At 35.9% G+C, this 13,568-nt stretch overlaps 1 protein-coding gene across 2 annotated transcripts in view; it reads left to right on the forward strand.

Annotated features, from left to right (window-relative positions):
* The window catches only part of LOC143255678 (cGMP-specific 3',5'-cyclic phosphodiesterase-like), a 103,110-nt gene that overhangs the window by 18,297 nt on the left and 71,245 nt on the right, over positions 1–13,568 (forward strand). For both annotated transcript variants that reach the window (XM_076511726.1, XM_076511727.1), the window contains exon 2: positions 3,715–4,381. In XM_076511726.1, the coding sequence (XP_076367841.1) occupies positions 3,716–4,381 (666 nt within the window). In that variant the 5' untranslated portion in view covers position 3,715. The remainder of the gene's footprint in view (positions 1–3,714; positions 4,382–13,568) is intronic.

Consider the following 13,568-nt stretch of genomic DNA (forward strand, 5'->3'; position numbering starts at 1 on the left):
TGATTGTGGTACATGTCAAAGTCATCGAAATAACTTGAATTTAGCTCGACTGGTTTCTTCCTTATACTGCAATAAATTGGTGTCCATTTAAAGTACACTGGTTAACTAGCTTAATCAGAAATTTAAGGATGAAATGAACAAGTTGGAGGAGAACGAAGATGCTGTCTCGAGTCTTACCAATTGAAGAAAAATCTGAAGATACTTATCTGACTGTCCAGGATGAGCAAGACGACTAACTGCTGGGAATAAAGGCAAAAGACAACACTTACTGTTGGTTTGGCTTCTGATATGGGTGAGGTGAATCAGCTGCATGTGCTATGACAAGCATTAGGTTGAGAAACCAATGACTGAAAGGAAGTAGTGTTCCTTGTTCTCTAAGCTATTAGGTGGTACTGACAGGTGCAATGCATGCACCAGATTATTGGTTACCATTTGACTACCGTAAACTACGACAGTCAATATGGTCTGCCACCAAAGATTAAAATGGCTTTGTAACCATAGTTTCCCAAGTTCTCAAGCATAATTTCACTAGATGAAATATACTCCAGATATCAGATGATAGCTACTTAAAAATAAGCTGGAACAATCAGTAAATTGATCAATCAATAATTGAAAGAAAGGACGCCATAATTTCCAATATCCACAGCTAGGACATTTATTTGGTCGAGAACCAATGGCTGAAAGGATATCGTGACCCTTGCATTTTGAGGTGATGACATAAAATTCTTGATAACTTCAGTTAGGTATACACTATATCGTGTAATTATCATTTCATCAGCAGAAATCAACAACTGAAATGCTGTTGGTACACCCATGCACTTAGTAATCATGGGACACTTTCCAATCACAAGAGATACTAATACCTTAGAAACTTCAGGGTTAACCCAACAAGAACTGTCAAGTTTCCTCATGTCCGGAACACTGGTAAACAATAAACTTTAATTTATGGGTTCAGCCACAGTAAACTACAGTGGTCATACCTTTTGCGATGGTAGATGATTCCAGTCTGCAGGTGGCCCAGCAGCTTCCTATTCTACCTTTTCTGATGCCACTAAAAGAAAATCCAGTGGTTGACATAAGAATGAATGGGGATTGCTAGTCAGATGTTTCTTTGGAGGGTGCGCCATCACTTACCAAGGATGGCCCTAGATGTGTTATTGCCTTAAACCTAAGAAAATCTCTCCAAAGATTGAATATTCTCAAGAGCCAGATATGAGGAAACCAGATACAGGACATGTTTCCTGGCAATTCTGGCTGCCAAAATCTCCTCTACTATCACTATAGCTACAGTTGCATATGAATCATCTGACTCAGGGGTCGCCAAGAATATCTGCAATATCTCATTGAATGTTTGAGGTTAATGAGAAAACCTCAACTTCGAGGGCAGGAGTATAAATGAAGAAAAGGATAAGAATCTATATCTCAGCATCTTCCAGTGCCCCACTAAGCAACTATCACGGGGAGCAGGCTCAGGGGAGGTTGTGGGTAAAACTTTTAACGTAACCACTTAAGTTTTTTTATGAACCGAACTAGCCTACATTATAAGAGAAATGGCCACCAACTGAAACGAAACTTGGGCTTTCTGCAACAGACGAAGATAAGGTGCAGTAGAGGGCAACACTTCCAGTGCAGACGGAAAAAGTGTAACATCTACAGATCAGGCTAGCTTATACAAAGAGAGCATTCCCAAAGCTTAAGATGATAATAAATCCCTGATAGCAATTCTAGAGAACTTGTTACTGAAGTAAAGATGATGATGAGCTAGATCTTGACATGTTATTGGTAAACCGAGTGTGTACGTGTGTGTATATATATATATATATCAATTTAAGTGTATATTAGGCATTTTTCTTTTCCTTACTTTAATTTATAGGTCTCATATATACACTTAAATTGCATTTATATATATATATATATATACACACACATACACAGGCAGTATTTGTAAAAGTTTCTATGCACGTCATCATTGTTGCTAGAAAAATATATATATATATGTGTGTGTGTATGTAAACATGTATATTTTCTACATTAAAGGTTATTTTTATCAAATCATTAACAAAAGGCTATTACTGTGATATATTTTCATTGCTACAGGGGATTGATTTGCTTGTAATTAACCACAAAGCTGTATAGTGGGCTATCTGGGCTTTGACCACTACAGGTACTGAAACACGAATTCTAGCATTGTAAGTCTGCAGATATACCGATCTTGCACTGGTGGGGGACGCAAGAACATAATAGGCTATCATCGCCTGGTATTTCCTGATGGTCACCCTTCCAAATGTTAAACAGGCCCGACATTAGGTACTAAAGTAAGATAAGTAAGCTTATTAGTTTTTTTACTGACACATCACATAAAATTGGGTTAAAAATACAAGAGATTGAAACAATTTCATTAAAATCAGTATTACAAAATTATCAATGTTTTAACTTTTTGTTTTTTAAACGTAATTTTGTCTTTGTTTGTTTTTGAATTTTGCACAAAAGCTACTCGAGGGCTATCTGCACTAGCCGTCCCTAATTTAGCAGTGTAAGACTAGATGGAAGGCAGCTAGTCATCACCACCCACCGCCAACTCTTGGGCTACTCTTTTACCAGCGAATAGTGGGATTGACTGTCACATTATAACGCCCCCACGGCTGGGAGGGCGAGCATGTTTGGCGCGACGGGGATGCGTCAGATTACGAGTCGCACGCCTTAACACACTTGGCCATGCCGGGCCATGCAGAAAGCTACTGGAGGGCTATCTGTGCTAGCTGTCCCTAATTTAGTAGTGTAAGACTAGAAGGAAGGCAGCTAGTCATCACCACCTACCGCCTTTACCTTATTTTACTGATATTGAAAATTTAAATAATTTTCGCTTCGTCAATTTTTATTTAGTTTTGACATGAACATCACAAAGCCACTGAATTGTCTTGTTCTAGATGCATTTGCATCTTTGTTCTAGAGAAGTTTGTATCTACTTTGTCTACTCGGATGTTGCTGTAACTTTTTACATCGTATAGAAATAATTCAATGACAGCAATGCCCCAAACTCGCAAAGTAGATAATAACTTAGATGTTTCAGGCTTTTTATTTGTGCGAGAATGACCAGCCATATCGTATCGTATAGGCTTATGAGTAAAATTGAGAATATTTTGAATTGACTTTGCTTAGTTATCGACATGTATAGTTCAATGGATATCCATAGTGAGAGATGATAATGTTAAAAAAGTAACAGATCTCGTAAGAGTGATGTTGTCCAGTGTGTTATAAAAGTATCTACACTGTTTTTTTATTTTAAATATAGTAGAGATTGTTGTTTACTTTGCATCACATGTCCAGTTGTTTATTCTTTTATATTCAATCTCAATTATTTAGACAAATTCGAAGATGCTCTGTGACTATTATGCACGAATCTCTCATTATAAAACGAACCTATCTGATACTTACGCGGAAATCACTTAGCCTGAAAATGTCATAAGTGAATAATCGTGAAGTTCATCACTTTTCTAGCAAATAAAAATGGTTGTAGTAAGTAATTCTTTGTAAATTTGACTATAGAACGAGGCATATATACAAATATATAGATAAAAGTATTGATTCAAATGGTAGTGGTATACTTTTAAAACCAGTATATAGGGTATGTCACATGATGATATCATTTGCATTAATTAATCACTTGTGAGTTACGCACTATAAATTAGATACAATAATGTTTCTCAATTTTAGAATGGTGGAAGAAAAAAAGCTCTATGATTCCCCAGAAGAAAACAAGGAAGATATGTCGGAAGATGACAAAGAGAAAATGGTGTCCAGTTATCTGGCTACCCACCCAAACTTTGTTAGGGAATGGTTTATCAATTTTGCACCAGGTGATTTGGTGCAAGAGTTGATGAAAACACAAGAATCTATTGGTCAGGATGAAGAACTCATACTGACTAATACTCAGATGGCACGCGTAGGCCGGAACTCTGTTACTTCAGAACTGTTTCGAGACATGCTAGCAGGACCGCGAAAGAGAAAGGTGAGTCAAGATATGAAAAATAAGGTGATTTTAAAACACCAGTTGAGGACTTTAGATGAAAACGAGTTGTTAATGGAACTCATAAGAGATATCGCCAACGAATTGGACATTGAAACACTTTGCCATAAGATACTCGTCAACGTTTCTATCTTGACTGATAGTGACAGAAGTAGTCTCTTCCTTGCTAAAGGGAGTAGGGGACAGCGCTACCTTGTGGCAAAACTGTTTGACGTAACAGCAAATTCCGTTTTGGAAGATGCACTTTCAGCAGCAGTAGAAGACGCTAAAATTCCCCCCATTCCCTTTGGAGTTGGAATAGCTGGCCATGTGGCAAGGACCAAAGAAACTGTGAATATCAAAGACGCCTATCAAGTAAGATAGCTTAGGTGTAATTTGCTTTTTTAAACCAATGTATAAAGTAGTTACGATAAAATTATTCGCTATTAATCTTATTAAAACTTGAGGAAAGAACAGGATGTCGTAAAACATTATTAAATTAATTTATTTTCCGGTATGTAGAGGAATTTATTGAAAGGAACATTTTATCGTGTGAAGTGGGAAGTCTGCCTACACACAGAATAAAGCTTCGTTGGCTAGCTATTAAGTTTTATTATCGTACCATTTTTTAATGTTTCGACGCCACTACTAGACAAGCAATTTTTTTCCATTTAAGAATAACTGTCCCGTTCATGATTATGTTGTAAAAGTCCAGAAAAAATATTTTTTAAAAGCGTTACTTTAAGTAAATTTATCTAACAATAATTAAACATACGATAAATCTCGTTGAAGAGTTTTTCTAAAGGATATTGATAAAATATGTTATTGGGAAAATCGTAAAACACTTGAGTTGCTTAATGGTTGAAAGATTTAATATTTTTGTGCAATTTGTTAGTGAGTATTGTTTATGCGATGCATTATAAACAATATTATTTTTGATTGTATCAACCTTATTTTGTAGTGCATCTGCTATGCCACTAAAGGTGAAAAACATAAACTTTTGTACCACGTGTAACACCATGGAATGTGCGCGTGTATTTCTTTTGCCCACACATAATTATAGGTGTCTCTCGAACAAACAGTACATGAGAAAAGAGAATCATGTTCCGACTTTGAAATGAACAGAAGTCCAACAGTTGCAAAAAGGATGTTAATTAACTTAGAAAAAATCAAAAAAATTGATTTATTTTGTTAGGATTGCAGCAGTGGCACAAAGGGTAAAAACGATAAACTGCTTTGTGGCTTAATCTGCAAGTGTGAAGCAGAAGAGATTACAATTTCAACAGATGTTTTTGAATTTAGAAACAAGAAAGAGATAGAAGTAAAATTGCTGCGTAATCTTTAAAGCGTGTTTTTCTGTTTTGCCACAGAAGATTATTTGTTAACATTGTTGATCTTTCTTGCCAACAGTGTAATACAAATAAAACACCGAACTAATGGGCTGTAGTGGCATTTACACCGTTGCCACGTGTTCTCCATGACATGAGATTTCTGTGTGATTGTGGTTGTTTATCCTTTTAGTTTCCAAAGGGCCCGGCATGGCCAGGTGGTTAAAGCGCTCGACTCGTAATCCAAGGGTCGCGGGTTCGAATCCCCGTCACACGAAACATGCTCGCCCTTACAGCCGTGGGGACGTTATAATGTGACGGTCAATCCCACTATTCGCTGGTAAAAGAGTAACTCGAGAGTTGGCGGTGGGTGGTGATGACTAGCTGCCTTCTCTTTAGTCTTACACTGCTAAATTAGGGACGGCTAGCGCAGATATCCTTCGTGTAACTTTGCGCGAAATTAAAAAAACAAACAAACAGTTTCCAAAGGCTCCCAGTGGCATAGCGGCATGTCTCCAAACTCACACCGCTAAAAACCTGGTTCCGATACCAGAGGTGGGCAAAGCACAGACAGCCTATTGTGTAGCTTTGTGCTAAATTCAAAACAAACCAAAAGTTTCTAGAGACAGCATTTTAAACTTTATATTAGATTTACGTAATCCGTTAAGATAGTAATTACTACCACGCCTCCAATGGCTAAGTTGTATGTCTACTGACTTACAACGGTAGAAACTGGGTTTCAATACCTGTGGTAGAGAGAGCACAGATAACTCTGTGCTTAACTTTAGGAAAACAAGTAAAACAATAACCACTACAGTTCAGGAATACACTGTAAATTACTTGTATTACAGCAAGTACTGTTTTTTCTTTCTTTAAGTCTACGGGGTCGAAAGCACTCCAGTGGTTAGCGAGCTACACTGTGGATCAGTGACTCCATGGTTAGCGCTCTGTTAAGTTGTAAAAATGACACTCAAATCCCACTATCTGATTAGAATAGCCCACAAATTGGTAGCGGGTAGTAAGACAGTCAATGGGTTATATGAAGTGCTATCAAAATGCCCTATCCGATTTTATTAGTACAAGTTATGTTTGTAGGCGTATTTCCTTTAGTCTGTCACTTCAAACTAAAGGAAGCCTAGGCTAGAACATATAGCTCTCGACTAACTTGTGCGAAATTCAACAACAGTCTGGATTTCTGTTTTGTTGGTTTTAACCTTCTATTCTAATAACATATTTGATGGTATGAACTACAGTAAATTTTAAAGATGAATGTGACTTGAAAAATTTATATATCTACGAAAAAACGTTGAACTGCCTCTTCAAGTTCTGTTGTATATGGCTGTGGAACAAGCCTGTTGTGCATATGTATAAACTCTTAATAAAAATTGTTTTAAACTAGTATGGGCCCTGTTGTTCGCTTAGCCCTGATTCATGTAAACAACATTTGAAATTACTTTTGCTCTGGTTCTTCTAGAGAAAATAAAATGTTGTTGAAAACGGGAAAGAAATTCAGCAAATTATAGGATTCTTCAATATTCTAAAACTTCAGTTCAAAATTTGGTTTTGTTTTTTTTTGTTTCTGTAAAACTAAACATAATCTTTTATCTTAGTATTCAGAAATACAAAAAGTTGTTTTTAAAAAATTAATTTCTTAAACATGAATATGTGTATGTTTTTACATATAAAATATGTGACATGCAAAGATTATATTAAAAACTACATCAGTAAACTGTAAACACACTGTTTGTTCCTACTGAAAGAACTTACTGAAAAAAAAAACAACCAATGATGCAGCGGTATATCTGGGAACTTACAACGCTAGAAACCAAGTTTCGATACTCGTGGTAGCAGAGCACAAATAGCCCATTGTGTAGTTTTATTGTGGTTAACTTCAAAACAAACGATACTGAAATAAAGATTATTTCCAACCAAAACATCGGTATCTTTTATTAAACTCACTCCAACTTAGGGCGTACTGGAGTGAATTCTCAGTTTTCCCGTCCTTTTTACTCTCGTGTTTAGTGTTTCCAATTACATTTGAAGTTAATGAAAAAGACTGGAGAACTTGATTAAGAGTATTAAGTGGCTGAATATAGATCTAATGGTAAAAAAAAATAGTTTGAAACTGTGTGAATTTGTTTCTTAAACACCTTTAACAACATTGTTCAGCATCATTCATTAAAACTGATGAAAATTCCTGAAACGGATGGAAAACTAAACTATCTCTATTAAAAATTGGATGTGGTATTTCAGTTAGCAGGGCGTAAATCCTCTTCTTCTTCTTCTTTTTTAATTAAAGTATATTTTAAAATCTTGTGCCTGGTTGCTTATGCCTTAAGGCAAAATCAATAAGCATGCATTAGAGTATTTTAGCAATGTTTGACAGAAATGTCAATATATAAAAAAATATTAAAGTATAAAAATGAAAGTGAAAATCTTCTTCCAAAGATTTAGCAGTATTAGACACGAGCCGAGTGGCACAGTGGCACAGTGGTTTGTCTACGGAATTAAAACGCTAAAAATCGGGTTTCGATACCCGCGGTAGGCAGAGAACAGATAGCCCTTCGTGGGGCTTTGTACTTACTTACAAACAATAATCACACAGAAATGAATGCAAGTACTTTGCCTTTGTCGCTTTTCTTTACTTAAAGGCATGTTAATTACAATGTATAATAATATTTTATCCTTTCATAGCTAATGTAGGACTCTATTTGTATGTATGGTCAAAGATTGCTTCTAACTTCCGTGAAGGTGTTCTGCGTCTAATTATGGCATACTTGTTACTAGGTTTACGCTGGTGGTCGCATACTAGTTGTAGTGTATATATACTACAACGATTATTCTATAGGGCTTCTAGTTGTTGGATCTGTTTCTATTTCATGCCCTCTGAAGCGTATGGAATTGGACTCATCTTAAGGGACGGTACAGAACTTGTACAAGTTAGTATGAGCTGGGGGTGTTCTTGAATGTGTTTTATCGGAATGATCATTGATGTAGGTAATCTAAAGATATTTGAATATCGCATTAGGACATTTTTCCGGACTTAAAAGTAGGATATTTGTAGATGATTCTAGATATTTTGATTTCTGCCTTTCTCTAGAATTGCATTCTACAATGTATTAAAAAGTCAACCAGTTGGTTGAATAAAGATTATGTTTAACTTAACAAAGATAATGCTTGCCTAACAGTAGTAACCATGTTTTGATGAGGGAAAAAGACAGAATGAAAATTCTTTCGTCATTTTTATCATAAGTTAATTTATTGTACAACATATCAACCAGAGGTCCACCTTAGCACAGCTTAACGATGACAGAGCTAGTTTATTTGTTTTTCTTTTATATCGTCAAATCAATAATTGTGTTACTTGTATGCGTATATTTCCTTTGCTGTCTATGCTAGAAATCATTCTCTGTGTATTAATCCCAGAAATTGCATTGTGAAGATACTTGACACTTTTACGTAGAATATCAACGTGCTTTTACACCGTATGTCGTATAATACTGTTTCAAAAACGAATCAATTAATTAATTTCTGAGTAGTTCCTGGTACGTGAAGCCCCTCTTCACGCTGCGATTTTGTTCCATCACAGCAACGGCTGTGACGATTATACGATTAACCGGTTACGGTTCGGTTACTGCTCTTAACCGGTTACGGATTTCCTAACCGGTTAATCTAAGATTTTTTCAGAGAAAAATAAACGAGGGAAAACAATACGATTATCGACATTTGCGTGTAAATATTCCATTATTTGACCTTGACATTGGTATGTTTGCCTATCGCGATTTTACGAACTGCTTGCCTTTTTGTGTGGTTGAATTTTCGTTGTTGTTGAAAGCCTTTAGAGTTTTTGTTAACGTTCGGTGCGGCCGTCACGCGCAAATTCCTAGGGCTGTGACGATTACACGATTAACCGGTTACGGTTCGGTTACGAGTCAAAGATTAACCGGTTACAAAAGCCCGTAATCGTCGCAGCCCTAGTCACAGCTTCACCCCACTCTGGTATTACACTCTTTATTGCATCATATTAGTCAGACTCCTTAGCGCTCCTTTCTTATTATTATCATAGAAAATAGCTAAGTTAAGCTTTTTACAAAAATAGAACTTAATATTTCGAAACCTCCCAACTAAGTTCCAATAGATAAGTATCAGTTTGCTCTGAGTTACGAATCGGTCACTATAATTGAATACTTGCTGGACCAATCACTAACTAGGCTCTTCCTTAGTGATAATTTTATGGCGATGGCTAGCCTCAGGGGCGTAGACAATATTAAAGAGTGGGGTGTTTTCCATAAATATATGAGCCTCTTCTTTCGACCCGGCATGGCCAGGTGGTTAAGGCGCTCGACTCGTAAACTGAGAGTGGCGGGTTCGAATACCTGTCACACAAAACATGCTAGTCGTTTCAGCTGTGGGAGCGTTAATAAAGTGACAATCAATCCCACTATTCGTTAGTAAAAGAGTAGCCCAGGAGTTGGCGGTGAGTGGTGATGACTAACTGCCTTCTCTCTAGTCTTACACTGCTAAATTAGGGACGGCTAGTGCAGATAGCCCTCGAGTAACTTTGCGCGAAATTCAAAATCAAAACCTCATCTTTTATTGAAATAATTAAGTGATTTACATAAAAATCAAGTGATTACTAGAGCTTAGTTAATTGTGGACTTTTAAGGGCTATTTTTTTTTAATTGGGGTAGTTGTTCGCGCCTACCCATCTACGCCGTTGGGCCTTAGAAAACGAAAAAGCTTAACTACATTACCTTCATATACATCGAAAGAGGAATACATATAATTGAATGCGACTAGTGATTTGTTAAGGGAGGAGAAAACAGTTTCAAATATTTTTTTCACCGGTTTTTATGTCGCGCTGTCAATGAATATCGCACTTTGGGTGTTTTAAATAAAAATAATTCATTGTAAAATGATCGATAGAGTTTTTTTATCCAAGTAGACTCTCTGTATTGAACAATATAACTACTGTTTAATTTACCAACGCCCCTCGGTGGGTTTTAACAGATAGCCTGATGTGGCTTTCCCATAAGAAACACACACACACACAAAATTTATCAACGTTTACTGTTTATTTGCCTATCTCCCAATCCGATCGATTTTTTGAAATAATCCACCTGTTTTTTGTTAGCTCACTCAGGTTATATAAAATACCAGAAATAAAGGCATGAAATATAACTTAAAGCTACATACTAATGCTTAAAACCATGTTATGCTTTAAGAAGACATCTAAGCATAGAAATTAATATAATCAGCTACAAAATACGTTTCGACTAGTATCTTCAAACTGAATTTATAGTAGAAAATATAAAGAGATAAAGAATGATGTCAGATAGTTTTGTTGTTGTTGTTTTCGGTCAGAAAAATGTTACACATTTTCCAAATCTACTTTTAGTTTACAAGATTTACTTGAAGCATAAATAATTTTTCGCAGCATGTGATTTGTTTTTCGATGTTAATGCAAAACTATTCAACGATTATCTTCGCTAGCCGTCCCTAAATTTGAACTGATAGACGAGAGGAAAAGGTAGTTAATCAATAGTAGTCATCGCTAACTTTAGTCTACTCGTTTAACAGTCACTTTATTGACGTACACCTTAGGCCTAAAAGTACACAGCGGGATTATTTTATTTTAGTAGTCTGACACGTTAATTACTGAGCGTTGTGTATAGAAAATGCAGATCAGTCAACAAATTCCAAGATTCTGTATATGAGTTGCTACCGATGTATTGTGCTTCGTATTATAGTAGTGTGTCGAAAAAAAATTCCTTTTCGTTTTGAAACATCCAAGTCTTCGTATTTGCAATCTAATTAAGCCTTAATACTATGGCTGGGGATTATGGGGGTGGATATAGCTAATATTCAAAGAATTTCACAATATGAACTATTCATACACTTTTATCAGCTTAGTCAACATGCAGGACGTATATTACACATAAACACTTCTTCACTAAGACTATAGTAACACTCCTCTTTCATTAGTTTTCCTCACCAGGGAAAGCCTTCAATAAAATAAACTTCAGATTATTGTTTACAAGTCTCGTAGGATACTTGAATACTGTTTACTTAATAACGGATTGTGTTCGGTAGAGATATAAGTAAGCTTATAAAAAATGAAACTTAAAACCTAAACGTATAGCTGATGAAACAGTCGTGTGAACTGATTTAGTAAATCTATGTTATAAATTGATTCATGCGTTAAAGAAAGACCGTAGTGTAGGTGTACTAAATAAACTTGAGAATAATAATCATAATAAACTGAAAGGAAACTAAACTGTAGCCATACAAGTAATCCTGTAGCTGAGTAAACAGTATCCTACCAAGGTCGATGCATGCTTCCAAAGAAACCGTGTTTACATATTAAGCTAAAGATGTCTGCACACTTTCATCGAACCACACGTTGTGCTATTTTCTCTTCAACCTGTCCCGGTAGGGAAATACTTTCTCCAAGACCTTCAAAGTAAAGTTGTCTCCCCCACCCTTCTACTATTGTGCCCTTCAATAGCTCAGCAGCATGTTCGTGGATGTACAACCTTAAAATAAAGGTTTCGATACTCGCGGTGGGCACAGCACGGATAGCCCCTTGTGTAGCTTTGCGCTTTGTTTGTTTTTTAAAATCTGTCAAGTAAACTTCTTAGTCTGTGCCAACGGCAGCCAGTCTTGTGGCACTTGTGGCACACATGAGCAAAATTATAACACGCCTATCATTTAGATATTTAATTCGTTTATTGTATTTTATGTAAAGTTACTTGAGGGTTTATGATGAAGTGATAGACTAGAGGAAACAGATAACTAGTCAACGCCAGCCATCGTGAATTATTAGGCTACTCTTTGCCAAGTGGATTTGTCGTCACATTATAAATCCTTACGGCTGATAGAGCAATAAATTTCGGCGACATGTTTCGACCCAGTGACCCACAAATTGCGTATTGATCGCCTTAACTACACAACGGAAATTATACTAAATTATGTCTTACATTATTAACAATTTCACTTAATTGGATTGCTTGAAGGCCGCTCCCCATTTATCCTCCGGTGGAACAAGGGTAAGTCTACAGATTTACAACGCTGAAATCAAGGGTCTGGTTCCTCTTGGTGGACACAGCAAACAGCCCAATATGACTTGTTTATAAGAAACATAAACATTCCCATCCCGATGGACTTTGGGTTTGGAATGTTATAACGAATCAGCGGCATCAAAACCAAAAGTTAACATATATACTCAAACATTTGGCTACTCGTAATCTGTGAGGTATTTAACAACTTACGTATGTAAAACACAATATAGTGAGATGGCGAATCATCCAACAAATATACTATTTTCTTAGATAAAAAAACAAAAAAGTCTCCATTAATGCAGTGATTTTTTAAAATTTCAATATCCACTTAAAATAAATCTCAAAAAGTATTTGATCATATTTTATCTCAACACTTATCATTGTTTGTTGGTGTTTTTTTAACTAACCAGTCTAAAGAAAAAAGACTATTGTGCATCTTAGGTAAGAGATAATCCAGTTGGACAAAAATCTAACATAGTGAAGCAGCTATCTGTGGTTCCAGGACTAATTAACAACTCAAATTCACTGAAATTATAAATATGCTTTAAACAAGGTCCCTTGAGATAAATAAAACCTAAATTCAACTTTGCATTGATAGATGTTAATCAAGTACAAAGAGAAAGTATCTGACTATTAAATAACTCAGGTAACAAGTTTTACTTACTCCTGACTCAACTTTTAAACACTTGTGTTTAGTTGGTTGGTGGTCGTAAATACCTGTACGGTTTGAAAGATTTATGAATGGGAAGATGAATTTATAGTTGGATTAATCAATTAACAAGTATAATAATTTTTTTATTTTATTAAGACAAGTATGGATCGATATACATTTAACCTTGTTACCTGGTAATACTGAAAGTTTTAATCCTGAAAAAAGGTATCGAAACAAAAAAGTCGTTGTAGTTATGTTAGTCTGTTGTTTTTGTAATTAGGCGCAAAGATACACAAGCAACTATCTGTGCTCTGCCCTTCACGGGTATCGAAACCCAGATTATAGCGTTGTAAGTCCGCAAATACACTGCTGTGCCACTGGGATGACCCATTCTGTAGCTTTATATTTAACTTCAAAAAACAAATAAAATGACCCAAAGTAGGTTTGTTGTTTCAGGCAACTCAGTTTTTCTACTTTTCACTTTCTTTTAATACCATTTGTAGGATAAAACTTTACATTAC

This window comes from Tachypleus tridentatus, chromosome 7 (genome assembly GCF_004210375.1).
Source record: "Tachypleus tridentatus isolate NWPU-2018 chromosome 7, ASM421037v1, whole genome shotgun sequence".
Lineage (NCBI taxonomy): Eukaryota > Metazoa > Arthropoda > Merostomata > Xiphosura > Limulidae > Tachypleus > Tachypleus tridentatus.